The 16927-nt window shown below is 40.9% G+C and overlaps 1 protein-coding gene across 1 annotated transcript in view; it reads right to left on the bottom strand.

Moving 5' to 3' along the window:
* mapkbp1 (mitogen-activated protein kinase binding protein 1) overlaps positions 1–16615 on the bottom strand; it is a 79215-nt gene extending 62600 nt beyond the window's left edge. The window contains exon 1 of the mRNA XM_036953814.1: positions 15601–16615. Within this exon, the coding sequence (XP_036809709.1) occupies positions 15601–15747 (147 nt within the window). The 5' untranslated portion in view covers positions 15748–16615. The remainder of the gene's footprint in view (positions 1–15600) is intronic.
* Between the last annotated feature and the right edge of the window lie 312 nt (positions 16616–16927).

Raw genomic sequence — 16927 nt, 5'->3', positions numbered from 1 at the left:
AACATATCCAGGTGTTAGAATGGCCAAGTCAAAGTCTAGACCTGAATCCAATCGAGAATCTGTGGAAAGAACTGAAAACTGCTGTTCACAAATGCTCTCCATCCAACCTCACTGAGCTCGAGCTGTTTTGCAAGGAGGAATGGGAAAAAAGTTCAGTCTCTCGATGTGCAAAACTGATAGAGACATACCCCAAGCGACTTAGCTGTAATCGCAGCAAAAGGTGGCGCTACAAAGTATTAACTTAAGGGGGCTGAATAATTTTGCACGCCCAATTTTTCAGTTTTTGATTTGTTAAAAAAGTTTGAAATATCCAATAAATGTCGTTCCACTTCATGATTGTGTCCCACTTGTTGTTGATTCTTCACAAAAAAATACAGTTTTATATCTTTATGTTTGAAGCCTGAAATGTGGCAAAAGGTCGCAAAGTTCAAGGGGGCCGAATACTTTCGCAAGGCACTGTAGTTAAATAATTCATACACAAACTACAGACCAAATGTGTGGTATTTTGCTAAATAAAAGCAGGTGTTCCTAATGTTTTGTACACGCATAATGATTTGCATGTCATTGTGGCAGTATGGGGAAAACACTGCATGAAACCATCTTTACTCTTCAGATGTAAAACACACATCCTCCCTCACACACTCTCTCTCTGTCTCCTCCTCTCACATAAACACACATACCATTGTCTCTCCCACAAGCACATACACACACTGTTCCCAACTTTAAAAACGTTGGGCACCAAACAGAATGTAATGAGCACCAGAAAGAGAGAGATTGTTTTTTTATAGCTTAGGCTTACATTACATGCTGACCACACCACTCGGGTCGTATGTGTAGCAAAATAAAAGTACAAATACATGCATTTCAAACATTGTACCCACACTGCTCGCACGCGTCAACGAGGTGCTAAAACAGAACTTGGTTCTACTTGTGACGCTTAACACGCTGCAAGTCCTGCCTCTCCTCATTGGTTTTTAGGAGCATATACCAACGTAGGTGATTGAAAGATTAACTGAGGCCCACACTGCAGTCAAGTCGGTAGTGGTAATGCACCTTAAAGTTGGTTGCCAACCACCATATAAAGTCCAAAGAAGAAGAAGAAGAAGCCTGAATCAACATGCGCGTGGTAGCAGACCCTTTTCCTTTCTTCCAGTGCCAATCAAATTTGCCTCGATCTAATGTCAAGTTACCGGGTTGCTAGCTAGCTAGATAACATGACTGAACGGCGTTGTTTGTTTTCAAACCAATAATTAGCGTCCAGGTATTAATAAGGTAGCTCCGGTTGTATGGGTCATTGTCACAAGAATTATGTTCTCAATGTTTATAAACCAATTCAATTAAACTACTCAGTCTGCTAAATCAGGATTTGTAAGATACTGATTGAAATGAAAACAGACAGAGGCCCAGTCTACAGTAGTCATTCACAGGGACATTCTAAAGTCAAGAATACAAAACAATTCATTTTATACTGGCTTCTCACGCCCACACATCCATACACACACACATTCACACTAACATTAGAACACAATGCCCTGCTACGCACACACATTCACACTAACATTAGCACACACATCCATACGCACACACATTCACACTAACATTAGCACACACATCCATACGCACACACATTCACACTAACATTAGCACGCAATGTCCTGCTACACACACACATTCACACTAACATTAGCACACACATCCATACGCACACACATTCACACTAACATTAGCACACAATGCCCTGCTATGCACACACATTCACACTAACAGTAGCACACAATGTCCTGCTATGCACACACATTCACACTAACATTAGCACACAATGCCCTGCTATGCACACACATTCACACTAACATTAGCACACAATGCCCTGCTATGCACACACATTCACACTAACATTAGCACACACATCCATACGCACACACATTCACACTAACATTAGCACGCAATGCCCTGCTACGCACACACATTCACACTAACAGAAGGGATCCTACGCACATACTGTCTCACTACCCAGCCGACAGAGATTAGGGAGACCTTGAGACGTACTCCCCGTTCTCTCCCAAATCTCTAGTCAGGTCGGCGCCGAAGTTTGCTCAGACAGTCTGTCTTTAAAATACCATAAAGATAAACATTAGCTATATTGTTTGGCCCTAATTCTGACTAGAACTACACATTTATTGATTATAATTTTATACATTCTAATCAATTCCATACAATTATATGGTTTCAGGGTGGAATATTCTAATAATTCAATTAACAGATAAATCGCATTGACAGTCATATTTTCTTAACCATTTGAGCTAGAGACGAGATGTTTTCTTTGCTGTAAAGCACGCATGCTTGTCGCGAAACTGGTTTTCCTCCCTGGCACTGCAGCGTGACAACAAACTTAGATTGGCCTGTGCTCTTGGTTATATCAGGTCAATGTACCAACTTTGCTCGCTCTGTGTGCTGCTCCAATGTACAAATGTAATAACAGAAGACTAATCTGGGTCTGCATCCCCGCTCGCTATCACGGCTAAATTCTATTTTAAAAACTGATGAAGGAATAGGGGAACAAGCACCAGAGGGTAGATCGGTAGGGCCGAAACATTTAGTAGTATCCTCTGAAACTGTACTGTAGTATTCTAACCCTAACTCCAAAGCAATACATTTTTGGTCCAATACAAATCCAATACAACACATTATTGAGTACCGCTCTCCATATTTTCAAGCACAGTGGTGGCTGCATCATGTTATGGGTAGGCTTGCAAGCGTTAAGGACTGGGGGTCTATGGACCAAAGATATATGGAATGGTCAAAATAAGTGCACTATGTGAGGGAAACGGGTGTCATTTGGGATCCATCCACTAATGCTACTATAGGTTCAAGGCTACATACAGTGAGTAATCTTCTAGAGCTCCACTCACTGCCTTAGAAATAAATCAGCCCCAGGATAACAAGAAAATCCACTCCTTACTTCCCTCGTACTCAAACAAAAGCGGCATATTCCTTTGTCTGACTCCCTACTCCAGAGTGCTTCACACTAAGCCAGTAGGCTGTCTGCAAAAGCTTTCCATCACCTCTTATTAGCCTACACCCTAAGAAAACAAATTAATGAAGCTCACTTCAATAATAAAACAACCACAGCAAGGCTGATGATGACTCACATTATGTATATATCATTAAGCAAAACTAAATACAGACAATAGGAAGAAGTAGCATGACTTCAACACATCCAGGCTGTGGAAGGACTATTTGACCAAGGAGAGTGATGGAGTGCTATATCGGATGACCTGGCCTCCACAATCACCCGACCTCAACCCAATTGAGATGGTTTGGGATGAGTTGGACCGCAGAGTGAAGGAAAAGCAGCAAGTGCTCAGCATATGTGGGAACTCCTTCAACACTGTTGGAAAAGGATTCCTCATGAAGCTAGTTGAGAGAATGCCAAGAGTGTGCAAAGCTGCCATCAAGTCAAAGGATGGCAACTTTAAATAATCTAAAATGTAAAATATATATTGATTTGTTTAACACCTTTTTGGTTACTACATGATTCCATGTGTTATTTCATAGTTTTGATGTCTTCACTATTATTCTACAATGTAAAAAAAATAAAGAAAAACATCATGGTGTACAAGACACCTTTCTGATTTGCGCCTGTCTGAGTGGACTAATCCATTGTGGAGACCGCGGGGATGGCTCAGTGCTACTGAAATTGTATATGGTTATATTACATAAGAACATTGTTGCAACACTAATAAAAATAATATTATTTTATAACAAATGCGCTTTCTCCCGCGTTGGATAGTGGTCGCTGTCCGCGGTTCTGAAACACATCAGTGTGCTTTTGAATTGGTGCCTTTTCCTAGACCATGTTGCTATGTGCATAATAGCAAAGTTAACCAGCATATTGGGGTTGAGAACAATGCGGCGGAGGCAGCAGCAGAATGAGGAGACTAGAAAACAACCCGTGCCTTATTGTCTAAGAAAAGTGAGTAGAGAGGAAACCAAAAGTTAATAATCAATAGCCTAACTGCTGTTGTGCCTGGCTTTATAAATCATCCATATACACTACCGTTCAAAAGCTTGGGGTCACTTAGAAATGTCTTTGTTTTTGAAAGAAAAGTGCATTTTTTGTCCATTAAAATAACATCAAATTGATCAGAAATACAGTGTAGACATTGTTAATGTTGTGAATAACTATTGTAGCTGGATTTTTCATGGAATATCTACATAGGCGTACAGAAGCCCATTATCAGCAACCATCACTCCTATGTTCCAATGGCACGTTGTGTTAACTAATCCAAGTTTATCATTTTAAAAGGCTGATTGATCATTAGAAAACCCTTTTGCAATTATGTTAGCACAGCTGAAAACGGTTGTTCTGATTAAAGAAGCAGTAAAACTGTCCTTATTTAGACTAGTTGAGTATCTGGAGCATCAGAATTTGTAGGTTCGATTAGAGGCTCAAAATGGCTAGAAGCAAAGTACTTTCTTCTGAGTCTATTCTTCCTCAGTCTATTCTTGTTCTGAGAAATGAAGGCTATTCCATGGGAGAAATTGTCAAGAAACTGAAGATCCTGCGGTGCACTACTCCCTTCACAAAACGCAAACTGGCTCTAACCATAACTGGCTCTAACTGGCTCTAACCATAATAGAAAGAGGAGTGGGAGGCCCCGGTGCACAACTGAGCTAGAGGACAAGTACATTAGAGTGTCTAGTTTGAGAAACAGACGCCTCACAAGTCCTCAACACCAGTCTCAATGTCAACAGTGAAGAAGCGACTCTGGAATGCTAGCCTTCTAGGCAGAGTTGCAGAGAAAAAGACATATCTCAGACTGGCCAATTAAAATAAAAGATTAAGATGGGAAAAGAACACAGACACTGGACAGAGGAAGATTGGAAATAAGTGTTATGGACAGACAAATCTAAGTTTGAGGTGTTCGGATCACAAAGAAGAACAACCGTGAGACGCAGAAAAAATGAAAAGATGCTGGAGGAGTGCTTGACGCCATCTGTCAATAATGGTGGAGGCAATGTGATGGTCTGGGGGTGCTTTGATGGTGGTAAAGTGGGAGATTTGTACAGGGTAAAAGGGATCTTTAAGAAGGAAGGCAATCACTCCATTTTGCAACGCCATGCCATACCCTATGGACGGCACTTAATTGGAGCCAATTTCCTCTTGATCTGTTTCACCTGTCGTTGTGATTGTCTCCATCCCCCTCCAGGTGTCGCCCATCTTCCCCATTATCCCCTGTGTATGTATTCCTATGTTCTCTGTTTGTCTGTTGCCAGTTTGTTTTGTTCGTCAAGCCTACCAGCGTTTTCTCCCTTGCTCCTGTCCTTGCTATAGTTCCTGTTTCCCGGTTTTGACCATTCCTGCCTGCCCTGACACTGAGCCTGCCTGCCGTCCTGTACCTTTGCCCCACCTATCTGGATTACTGACCTCTGCCTCACCTGACCCTGAGCCTGCCTGACGTCCTGTACCTTTGCCCCACCTATCTGGATTACTGACCTCTGCCTGACCTGACCCTGAGCCTGCTTGCCGTCCTGTACCTTCGCCCCACCTATCTGGATTACTGACTTTTGCCTGCCCTTGACCTGTCCTTTTGCCTGTCCCTGTTCGAATAATAAACTTTTGTTATTTCGACACTGTCTGCACCTGGGTCTTACCTTAAGCATGGTACCTACAACAGGACAATGACTCAAAGCACAGCTCCAAACTATGCAAGAACTATTTAGGGAAGAAGCAGTCAGCTGGTATTCTGTCTAATGGAGTGGCCAGCACAGTCACCTGATCTCAACCCTATTGAGCTGTTGTTGGAGCAACTTGACCATATGGTATGTAAGAAGTGCCCATCAAGCCAATACAACTTGTGGGAGGTGCTTCAGGAAGCGTGGGGTGAAATCTCTTCAGATTACCTCAACAAATTGACAACTAGAATGCCAAAGGTCTGCAAGGCTGTAATTGCTGCAAATGGAGGATTCTTTGATGAAAGCAAAGTTTGAAGGACACTATTATTTAAATTAAAAATCATTATTTATCACCTTGTCAACATATTGACTATATTTCCTATTCATTTTGCAACTAATTTCATGTATGTTTTCATGGAAAACAAGGACATCTCTAAGTGATCCCAAACATTTGAACGGTAGTGTATATCTACAGAAATAAGACAGATCCTGCTTCTGTTGCCTGTTTGAGTGTTAGTTTAATAGCCTACTGATTCCATGAGCACCAATTCCATTGTCAAGTAAACAATTTCACAGATTCGGCTGTTTTTAATCTTTGCTTTAATGTAATAAAGGATTTAAAAACTTGTTTGTAAAGTTAGAACAGCCTCTGATATTATTTATAATTTCTTTAGTGTTATTTACACTGTTCCAAATTGTCAGAAAAAAAAATAACGCTCCTTTTTCTTGATATCCTTCTTATTGTTATTATTACTATTAGGATCAGCATTTTAATAATAAGTCTTGTCATTCTCATTAGTAGCCTTAGTAAAGCAGCCTTGTATATCCACAATAGAGCTATAGGCCTAAGAGCACATCCTGTTAAGTCTTAATACCGTAACTTACTTAGGCCTATATTTTAATACTTACAGTATATAGGATACTGGATCAAACATTCATTCGTTCATATCATCACACAGCATCACACAGCATTTATGATTTGAAATGCAAATCAAGCATTTGTTTTAAAATTAAATAAAGCGAGCCTTGAATAATTAGCTTAAACAATAAATAAATCGTTCCATTTTGGAAATTGCATTCACGAATGAACGTGACTGGTTTTAGTCTTTGCTGTAATAAAGGATGAGCAAAAAAATGTTACATCAAACTCTCTGGTACTAGTGGTGGTCGGTACCATTTAAGATGGGGGAGGATAACTTTTTTTTAATGAGCATGGCCTTATTTCTATTACACCATATTGGATGACAGTAAATCATATTCCATTCAACCAGTTCAATGTAACATTGATAGGTTTAGGCAACAACATGATACTAGAATTTTCCCTATACCCATCATGAGGTTGCTACAACCTAGCCTATGAATGAAAGTTTACATTGTAGGTGCACAGGTCGAGATAATTTTGAGTAATCAAGGTGACAAACAGCGACACATTCAAGACTGCCGTGGGCACTCTTGCCTGCATCTACCTGATCTAGGATGTAATCATTAGTCCAACAGTTGCAAACAAGAGTTTCTATTGGACAAATTCAGGTATGTTTATCCCTGTCTCGTTGTTTGCTTCCGTTTAATTACGTTTTTCAACAGAATTGGCGCAATGAATACAACCCTGATTACACACAAACACAGCTAACTTTCATAGCAGCCACATACTAACACCTTCTCGTTTCACCTTTTCCCTTTGCTTGTGGAATTCAGTGCACAACTCACCAGCTGTCTGTGACCAGGAGAAAAAAACCTTTCCAAGCCAAACCTTCATATGATGGTCGCTTACCACTACACACAGCCTACATTGTTGTCACCATCTTATCTAATGTCAGAGTCAACATAACTACTTCAACTAACGCATTAGTAAACCAGCTACAGTCACGCAGTACAGTGTGTACAGTTACAGTGTTGGATAGCCATAGCCAGCTAGCTAACATAGCATCCCTCTCTTTTTGAGCCGGATGTTTGAGTAGGCTAAATTAACTAGCTGCATTTTATGCTAGCTAAGTAAGTGAAAAGAAAATACTACATAACAAAGCTCTCTTGCTTCTCCTTCATTTTTGAAGAAATTAATTTGTTTAAAAAGTTTTACTATTGTCTTTCTCTCTCTTTGAGTCAACTACTCAACACATGTTATGTACTTCAGTGCTATCTAGCTGTAGCTTATGCTTTCAGTACTAGATTAATTCTCTGATCCTTTGATTGAGTGGACAACATGTCAGTTCGTGCTGCAAGAGCTCTGATAGGTTGGTGGACGTCCTCCCGAAGTTGTCATAATTTCTGTGTAAGTCTATGGAAGGGGTGAGAACCGTGAGCCTCCTAGGTTTGTATTGAAGTCAATGTTGGAGGACAGAAGCTAGCTGTCCTCCAGCTACACCATGGCACTACCCTCATTGCAAAACAGTGTGTTTAAATCAATTATTTGGTGATGTAAATATATTTAATATAGTTTTATCTAAAATCTATCACTATTTTTATATTTGGTCCTATTTTTCCTCCTCTGAGGAGCCTCCACTGTCTGGTACGCTTATAATGTATTTAGTGTCATTTACATTTTTCCAAACAGTTAGAAAATTATATTGTAATCTAACAGCACCAGTTTGGGACACATAATATGCACGCAGTGCTGGCTTCTTACTTATTTTTCTAGATCTCCAGTATGTTCTACAACTAGTCAAATTCATTCCTCACATCCGACTTCCCCTTTACCTCATGAGAAACCAGTAAACATTCCCTCGTTTCGGATTTATTTGTCACGTCCTCTGCCTCTATTTTATGGTGTTCGGAGTTTGTTATAACCAATTTATTGATGTGATTACGATATGCTATAGGTCAGGCCTTATTGGTCACGTACATGTGATTCATTAATGTGTCACGTAAAGAGAGCAATGGTTGAGGGAATAAGGAATGTTTTTCCTATACAAATGAGGGATTACGGTAACAAAACTTTTCAGTCAGAAATGGCTGTAATTATACTGCAGCTTAAGCAACACAGACAAAGCGATAAACACTTTGATGTTCTGTGGTGGTCGCTGCAGCAGAGACAGCACGATAAACACTGATGTTCTGTGGTGGTCGCTGCAGCAGAGACAGCACGATAAACACTGATGTTCTGTGGTGGTCGCTGCAGCAGAGACAGCACGATAAACACTGATGTTCTGTGGTGGTCGCTGCAGCAGAGACAGCACGATAAACACTGATGTTCTGTGGTGGTCGCTGCAGCAGAGACAGCACGATAAACACTGATGTTCTGTGGTGGTCGCTGCAGCAGAGACAGCACGATAAACACTGATGTTCTGTGGTGGTCACTGCAGCAGAGACAGCACGATAAACACTGATGTTCTGTGGTGGTCACTGCTGCAGAGACAGCACGATAAACACTGATGTTCTGTGGTGGTCGCTGCAACAGAGAGGAGAGAGACACAACAGGTGCTAGTCACACAGTCACTCAATGTCTTTTTTTTGTAACACGTAATAAGTCTGAGCCAGGCCAGGCCCAATCAAATCAATTACTGGTCGGACACTCTCTCGTCATTTGTGTGTCTTAATTATGTAATCCAACAGTGTGCTTAAAGCATCAGACAAGCTCAGTGTACATAGTTGATTTGTCTATATATGGAAAAATACACGTTTTGACATTTCTACCAATCGATTGGTTGAAAGAACAGGCGACTCTTGGTCGACCAATATTTATTTTAGTTGGAAACAGCCCTAAATTAATTAAATGACTATCCGGATTACCTGCATTGATCCTTTTTAGAGGTTGACCGATTAATTGGCATGGCCGATTAATTAGGTCCGATTTCAAGTTTTCATAACAATCGGCAATCAGCCTTTTTGGACGCTGATGAGGGCCGATTACATTGCAATCCACGAGGAGACTGTTTGGTAGGCTGACCACCTGTTACACAAAAGGACCTGTGGGTAAGTTGCAAGCTAGCATTAAACTTAACTTGTAAAAAACAACAAATCTTAACATAATCACGAGTTAACTAAACATGGTTGATGATATTACCAGGATAACTAGCTTGTCCTGCGTTGCATATAATCAATGAGGTGCCTGTTAATTTGTCATCAAATCACAGTCTACTTCAACTTTGCCAAACGGGTGACAATTTAACAAAAGCGCATTCGTGAAAAAAGCACAATCGTTGCACAAATGTACCTCACCATAAACATCAATGCCTTTCTTAAAATCAATACACAGAAGTATTATTTTTAAAACCTGCATATTTAGTTAAAAGAAATGCATGTTAGCAGGCAATATTAACTAGAGAAATTGTCACTTCTCTTGCGTTCACAGTGCAAGCAGAGTCAGGGTATATGCAGCAGTTTGGGCCGCCTGGCTCGTTGTAAACTATGTGAAGACCATTTTTTCCTAACAAAGACCGTAATTAATTTGCCAGAATTTTACATAATTATTACATAACATTGAAGGTTGTGCAATGTAACAGCAATATTTAGACTTAGGGATGCCACCCGTTAGATAAAATACGTAATGGTTCCGTATTTCACTGAAAGAATAAATGTTTTGTTTTCGAAATTATAGTTTCATGATTTTACCATATTAATGACCAAAGGCTCGCATTTGTGTGTTTATTATATTATAATTAAGTCTATGATTTGATATTTGATATAGCAGTCTGACTGAGTGGTGGTAGGCAGCAGCAGGCTCGTAAACATTCATTCGAACAGCACTTTACTGCGTTTGCCATCAGCTCTTCTCAATGCTTGAACCATAACGCTGTTTATGACTTCAAGCCTATCAACTCCCATGATTAGGCTGGCAATACTAAAGTGCCTATAAGAACATCCAATAGTCAAAGTTATATGAAATACAAATGGTATAGAGAGAAATAGTCGACGCGTCATAATTCCTATAATAATGACAACCTAAAACTTCTTGACTGGGAATATTGAAGACTCATGTTAAAAAGGAACCACCAGCTTTCATATGTTCTCATGTTCTGAGCAAGTAACTTAAACATTAGCTTTTTTACATGGCACACATTGCACTTTCACTTTCTTCTCCAACAGTGTTTTTGCATTATTTAAACCAAATTGAACATGTTTCCTTATTTATTTGAGACTAAATTGGTTTTATGTATTATATTAAGTTAAAATAAACGTGTTCATTGTTCATTCAGCATTGTTGTAATTGTCATTATTACTTACATATATACAGTATATCACAAAAGTGAGTAAACCCCTCACATTTTTGTAAATATTTGAGTATATATTTTCATGTGACAACACTGAAGAAATGACACTTTGCTACAATGTAAAGTAGTGCGTGTACAGCTTGTACGGTATAACAGTGTAAATTTGCTGTCCCCTCAAAATAACTCGAAACACAGCCATTAATGTCTAAACCGCTGGCAACAAAAGTGAGTACACCCCTAAGTGAAAATGTCCAAATTGGGCCCAAAGTGTCAATATTTTGTGTGGCCACCATCAGTTTCCAGCACTGCCTTAACCCTCTTGGGCATGGAGTTCTGCAGAGCTTCACATGTTGCCACTGGAGTCCTCTTCCACTCCTCCATGACGACATCACGGAGCTGGTGGATGTTAGAGACCTTGCACTCCTCCACCTTCCGTTTGAGGATGCCCCACAGATGCTCAATAGGGTTTAGGTCTGGAGACATGCTTGGCCAGTCCAGCACCTTTACTCTCAGCTTCTTTAGCAAGGCAATGGTCATATTGGAGGTGTTTTGGGGGTCGTTATCATGTTGGAATACTGCCCTGCGGCCCAGTCTCCGAAGGGAGGGGATCATGCTCTGCTTCAGTATGTCACATACTACAACTGTAGCTCCCCAGTGTCGGCAGCACTCATGCAGCCCCAGACCATGACACTCCCGTGGTCGACCATGGCGAGGCCTGTTCTGAGTGGAACCTGTCCAGTTAAACCGTTGTATGGTCTTGGCCACCGTGCTGCAGCTCAGTTTCAGGGTCTTGGCAATCTTCTTATAGCCCAGGCCATCTTTATGTAGAGCAACAATTCTTTTTTTCAGATCCTCAGAGAGTTCTTTGCCATGAGGAGCCATGTTGAACTTCCAGTGACCAGTCAGTATGAGGGAGGGTGAGAGCGATGACAGCAAATTTAACACACCTGCTCCCCATTCACACCTGAGACCTTGTAACACTAACGAGTCACATGACACCTGGGAGGGAAAATGGCTAATTGGGCCCAATTTGGACATTTTCACTTAGGGGTGTACTCACTTTTGTTGCCAACGGTTTAGACATTAATGGCTGTGTGTCGAGTTATTTTGAAGGGACAGCAAATTTACACTATTATACCGTACAAGCTGTACACGCACTACTTTACATTGTAGCAAAGTGTCATTTCTTCAGTGTTGTCACATGAAAAGATATACTCAAATATTTACAAAAATGTGAGGGGTGTACTCACTTTTGTGATATACTGTATATATAAAAAATATCGGTAGATTAATCGCTATCGGCTTTTTTTGGTCCTCCAATAATCGGTATGGTGTTGAAAAATCATAAATCAGTCGACCTCTATAATCTTTTTTTAACTAACTTCGTTGCACTGACTATGCAAACACACTGGTCTCTACCCACACACACTTACACCCCAACACACACACACTGCTGTTACTGCTCCACATATGCTACTGCTACAGCTCAGTCTCTTATCTATTCTGTTGCCTAGTCACTTTACCCCTACATACTGTGCCTTCGGAAAGAATTCAGACCCCTTGACTTTTTCCACATTTTGTTAGGTTACAGCCTTCTTCTAAAATGGAATAAATAGTTTTTTTTCTCATCAATCTACACACAATACCCCATAATGACAAAGCAAAAACTGTTTTTTAGAAATGTTTGCTAATTTATTACAAATAAAAAACTTTAATATCATATTTAAATAAGTATTCAGACCCTTTACTCAGTACATTGTTGAAGCACCTTTGGCAGCGATTACAGCCTCGAGTCTTCTGGGGTGTGATGCCAAAAGCTTGGCACAACTGTATTTGGGGAGTTTCTCTCATTCTTCTCTGCAGATTCTCTCAAGCTCTGTCAGGTTGGATGGGGAGCGTTGCTGCACAGCTATTTTCAGGTCTCTCCAGAGATGTTTGATCGGGTTCAAGTCCAGGCTCTGGCTGGGCCACTCAAGGACATTCAGAGACTTGTCCCGATGCCACTCCTGCATTGTCTTGGCTGTGTGCTTTGGGTTATTGTCCTGTTGGAAGGTGAACCTTCACTCTCAGTCTGAGGTGCTCTGGAGATGGTTTTCATCAAGGATCTCTCTGCACTTTGCTCCGTTCATCTTTGCCTCGATCCTGACTAGTCTCCCAGGCCTTGCCGCTGAAAAACATCCCCACAGCATGATACTGCCACCACCATGCTTCACCGTAGGGATGGTGTCAGGTTTCCTCCAGAAGTGACACTTGTCATTCTGGCCAATGAGTTCAATCTTGGTTTCATCAGACCAGAGATCCTTGTTTCTCATGATCTGCGAGTCTTTAGGTGCCTTTTGGGAAACTCCAAGCGGGCTGTCATGTGCCTTTTAATGAGGAGTGGCTTCCGTCTGGCCACTCTACCATAAAAGCATGATTGGTGGAGTGCTGCAGAGATGGTTGTCCTTCTGGAAGGTTATCTCCCATCTCCACAGAGGAACTCTAGAGCTCTGTCAGAGTGACCATCGAGTTCTTGGTCACCCCCCTGACCAAGGCCCTTCTCCCCCGATTGCTCCGTTTGGCCAGGAGGCCATCTCTAGGAAGAGTCTTGGTGGTTCAAAACTTCTTCCATTTAAGAATGATGGAAGCCACTGTGTTCTTGGGGACCTTCAACGCTGCAGAAATTGTTTGGTACCCTTCCCCAGATCTGTGCCTCGACACAATCCTGTCTCGATGCTCTACTGACAATTCCTTCGACCTCTTACCTTGGTTTTTGCTCTGACATGCACAGTCAACTATGGGACCTTATATAGACAGGTGTGTGCCTTTCCAAATCATGTCCAATCAATTGAATTTACCACAGGTGGCCTCCAATCAAGTTGTGGAAACATCTCAAGGATGATCAATGGAAACAGGATGCACCTGAACTCAATTTCGATTGTCATAGCAAAGGATCTGAATACTTATTTAAATAAGGTATTTCATTATTATTATTATTATACATTTTTAAACATTTCTGAAAACACACTTTGTCATTATGGGGTATTTTGTGTAGATTGCTGAGGATTTGTATTTACTTAGACGTTTCCACTTCCCAATAACAGCACTTACAGTTGACCGGTGCAGCTTTGAAATGTTACACACTGACTTGTTGGAAATCCCTTGGTGGCATCCTATGACAGTGCCACGTTGAATGTCACTGAGCTCTTCAGTAAGGCCATTCTACTGCCAATGTTTGTTTATGGAAATTGCATGGCTGTGTGCTCGATTTTATACACCTGTCGGCAACAGGTGTGGCTGAAATAGCCAAATCCACTCATTTGAAAGGCCGTCCACACATTTTTGTATATATAGTGTAGCTACCTAAATTACCTCGCACCCTTGCACATCGATTCAACAGTGTTACTCTCTATATAGTCATGTTATTTTGACTCTTCATTGTTATTCACTGTTTATTTAGTCCTCGTGTCAGTATTTATTGGCTACCCGGTGGTCTACACCTGCTGTATGTTTCAAATTACATTTTATTTGGAAAGGACCAGTAAGTAAGCATTTCACTGTTAGTCTACACCTACAAATAAAATGGTCTTTACTATACATGAAACCTTGTCATATTGATTACATTCTTGGACTTAAACTTCAAATGTACAGTATTATTGTCACAGATGGAGATTTAGCCAACAAACAATCAAACTGGACAGTTCTATCTCAATCTCTTCATTTAAAGACTCAATCATGGACACTTACTGACAGTTGTGGCTGCTTTGCATGATGTATTGTTGTTTCTACCTTCTTGCTGTTGCCTGTGCCCAATAATGTGTGTGCCATGTTTTGTGCTGCTGCCATGTTGTGATGCTGCCATGTTGTGTTGCTACCATATTGTTGTCATGTTGTGTTGCTACCATGTTATGTTGTCCTAGGTCTCTCTTTATGTAGTGTTGTTTATGTAGTCCATATTTTTATTTTAAATATATATATTTTAATCTCAGCCCCCGTCCCAGCAGGAGGCCTTTTGCCTTTTTGTAGGCCGTCATTGTAACTGACTTGCCTAGATAAATAAAGGTTCAATAAAATACATAAAAAATGTTATCAACTTAACTGGGCTAAGGTTTTTTTTCTTTATTGCTTTGTAGGGGGTTCAGTCAGGCACACGTCACGTGTGTGCCTTTGTGAGAGAGAAAACACAGGCAGCTTGTAGCCTACATGTGAATGGAAGGATCACAGCTGTCTGTGAGAGGTAGGTGTCACATGCCATGTGTGTCACATGCCATTTTCTCACGTCAACACTAAAGGAGCAACACTAGGGAACAGTTCTCCTATATAATCAACTTACAGTTGCAAATATCCTAGCCTTTGTCCATAGGAATCACTGTAACTGCAATTGGGACAGTAATATACTAGTTGTAACCAATTACTTCAAGATGAAGATATATGGAGTTAACTGCAGGACTAGGCTACTATGAGGGATGAGGATTAATGCTACGAACAACCTCCATGGGGTTGTTCTGCAAGGGGGAATAAGCCTGCATGCAATGTTCATGTTTTTGGTTTATAATCAGTGACACACTTTCCTAAATATGTAATGTTTCTGGACACTATGAGGAGCCAGACAATTATTTCCACATTGCAAAGCAATGTGCTGATCATTTAATTTTACCTGTAGATTAACGCTATTTCAATTAGGCCTATATAAACATTATCGTGATATTGCGTGGAAGGTCGCTCGTTGTGTTTGATAGCAAACCTACAAGCTGGTTATAATGGTCTACTACTGATCCTATCCACGCCGGATACATACCTTGTTACTGAGATTCTCTTTATGGTTCCGATCTTTATTCCTTCTCAATTTGATAGATGGCGAGCGGAGAAGATTTTTGATCCGACTCTTTATTGTGGAACCCTCCACCGTCATCATGAAATCTAAATTCTGACTGATCTCAGACATCGGTTGATAGAACTAGTACATGAAATCTGGGAACCAGTGGTGATAGCCAGACTAAACCAAATGTTGTTCAGCAAAATAAATACAAAGATCAAATAAACGTTAATTTGCTGTCATGCTTCCTTCTGGTTCAATGCGTTGCGTGTTATGTTGGCATGATGTGTGCGGTTCCCGTTCATTACATGCCCTGGTCTGCCTGGAAAGCTTTTCTACATGATCCGTCCTTCTTGCATTACATTCTGATCCACTGGGAGAGATATTTCTCTGGATGCATTTGGAAAAATTGTCCATGTTCCCAGATTGTCAGCAGTAGTAGCTAGCTACTTCGATGGTCGGGTTCCTGAAGACTGTCAGTCACCCCGCGGCTCCTCGTCTTGTGTCATTGCGTCCTCCGCGATGAGAACTGCCATTGGTGAAACTGGATCTGCGGCACAATACCAGTTCTTGGTTAGCTACTGCAGCTAGCCAAGCTTTCTGCCAATGTCCCAGCTGTCACTTTCGTCCCCACATTGGGCAAGAAAGATACTGCCGTTAGCTAAACCACATGCTAAAGAAGAATATGCCCAGTGCTATTGCCTACATGCCATTCAACAACGTTAGCAAGCTAGCTAGGTACTGTAGGCTAACGTTGTGCATAGCCCCCAAGCACTGTCAGTGACATGCCAGCTAGCTAGCTACCTTGCCGCTTCTATCAATCTTTGTCTGTTTATTCCATGCAGGGTTGAATGACAACCGCTTGCGACACTTATATCTGTATTTTACTTTCCCGTTGTTGAAGAAGTTTTGGGCAGGACTGTCCGGGCAGACCTCAGTCTCGCCTCGTAGCAAGCGTCAACATTTGACAGTCATCTGTTGATTACTTTGGAAAAGCATTCTGACCCAGATCTCACCAGCAGCAGCTCACCAAGTCAATGTCGCCATCTAGTGGTTGAAATTGTCCCACTCCATTTCATGTGCAGCTCGTCCCTTTAACAGCAAATTGGTTTTAGTACTCTACACTCGAATGCACAATTTGAAAGAAAACATTTGTTGAAAGCCGCTTTTTATTAATTTATATGTAAACAGAGAATTCTAGTCGCATTGTAAAACTTTTTCGAGTTTTAAAACTTAAGAGTTTTAGTTTACTTTTTTTATACATTACTTAGACCTCAATTTAACAAACAAGGCTTTGAAATTACATTGA

The sequence above is a fragment of the Oncorhynchus mykiss genome, chromosome 19 (assembly GCF_013265735.2).
Source record: "Oncorhynchus mykiss isolate Arlee chromosome 19, USDA_OmykA_1.1, whole genome shotgun sequence".
Taxonomy (NCBI): Eukaryota; Metazoa; Chordata; class Actinopteri; order Salmoniformes; family Salmonidae; genus Oncorhynchus; species Oncorhynchus mykiss.
This window is presented reverse-complemented; position numbering and strand designations above follow the sequence as displayed.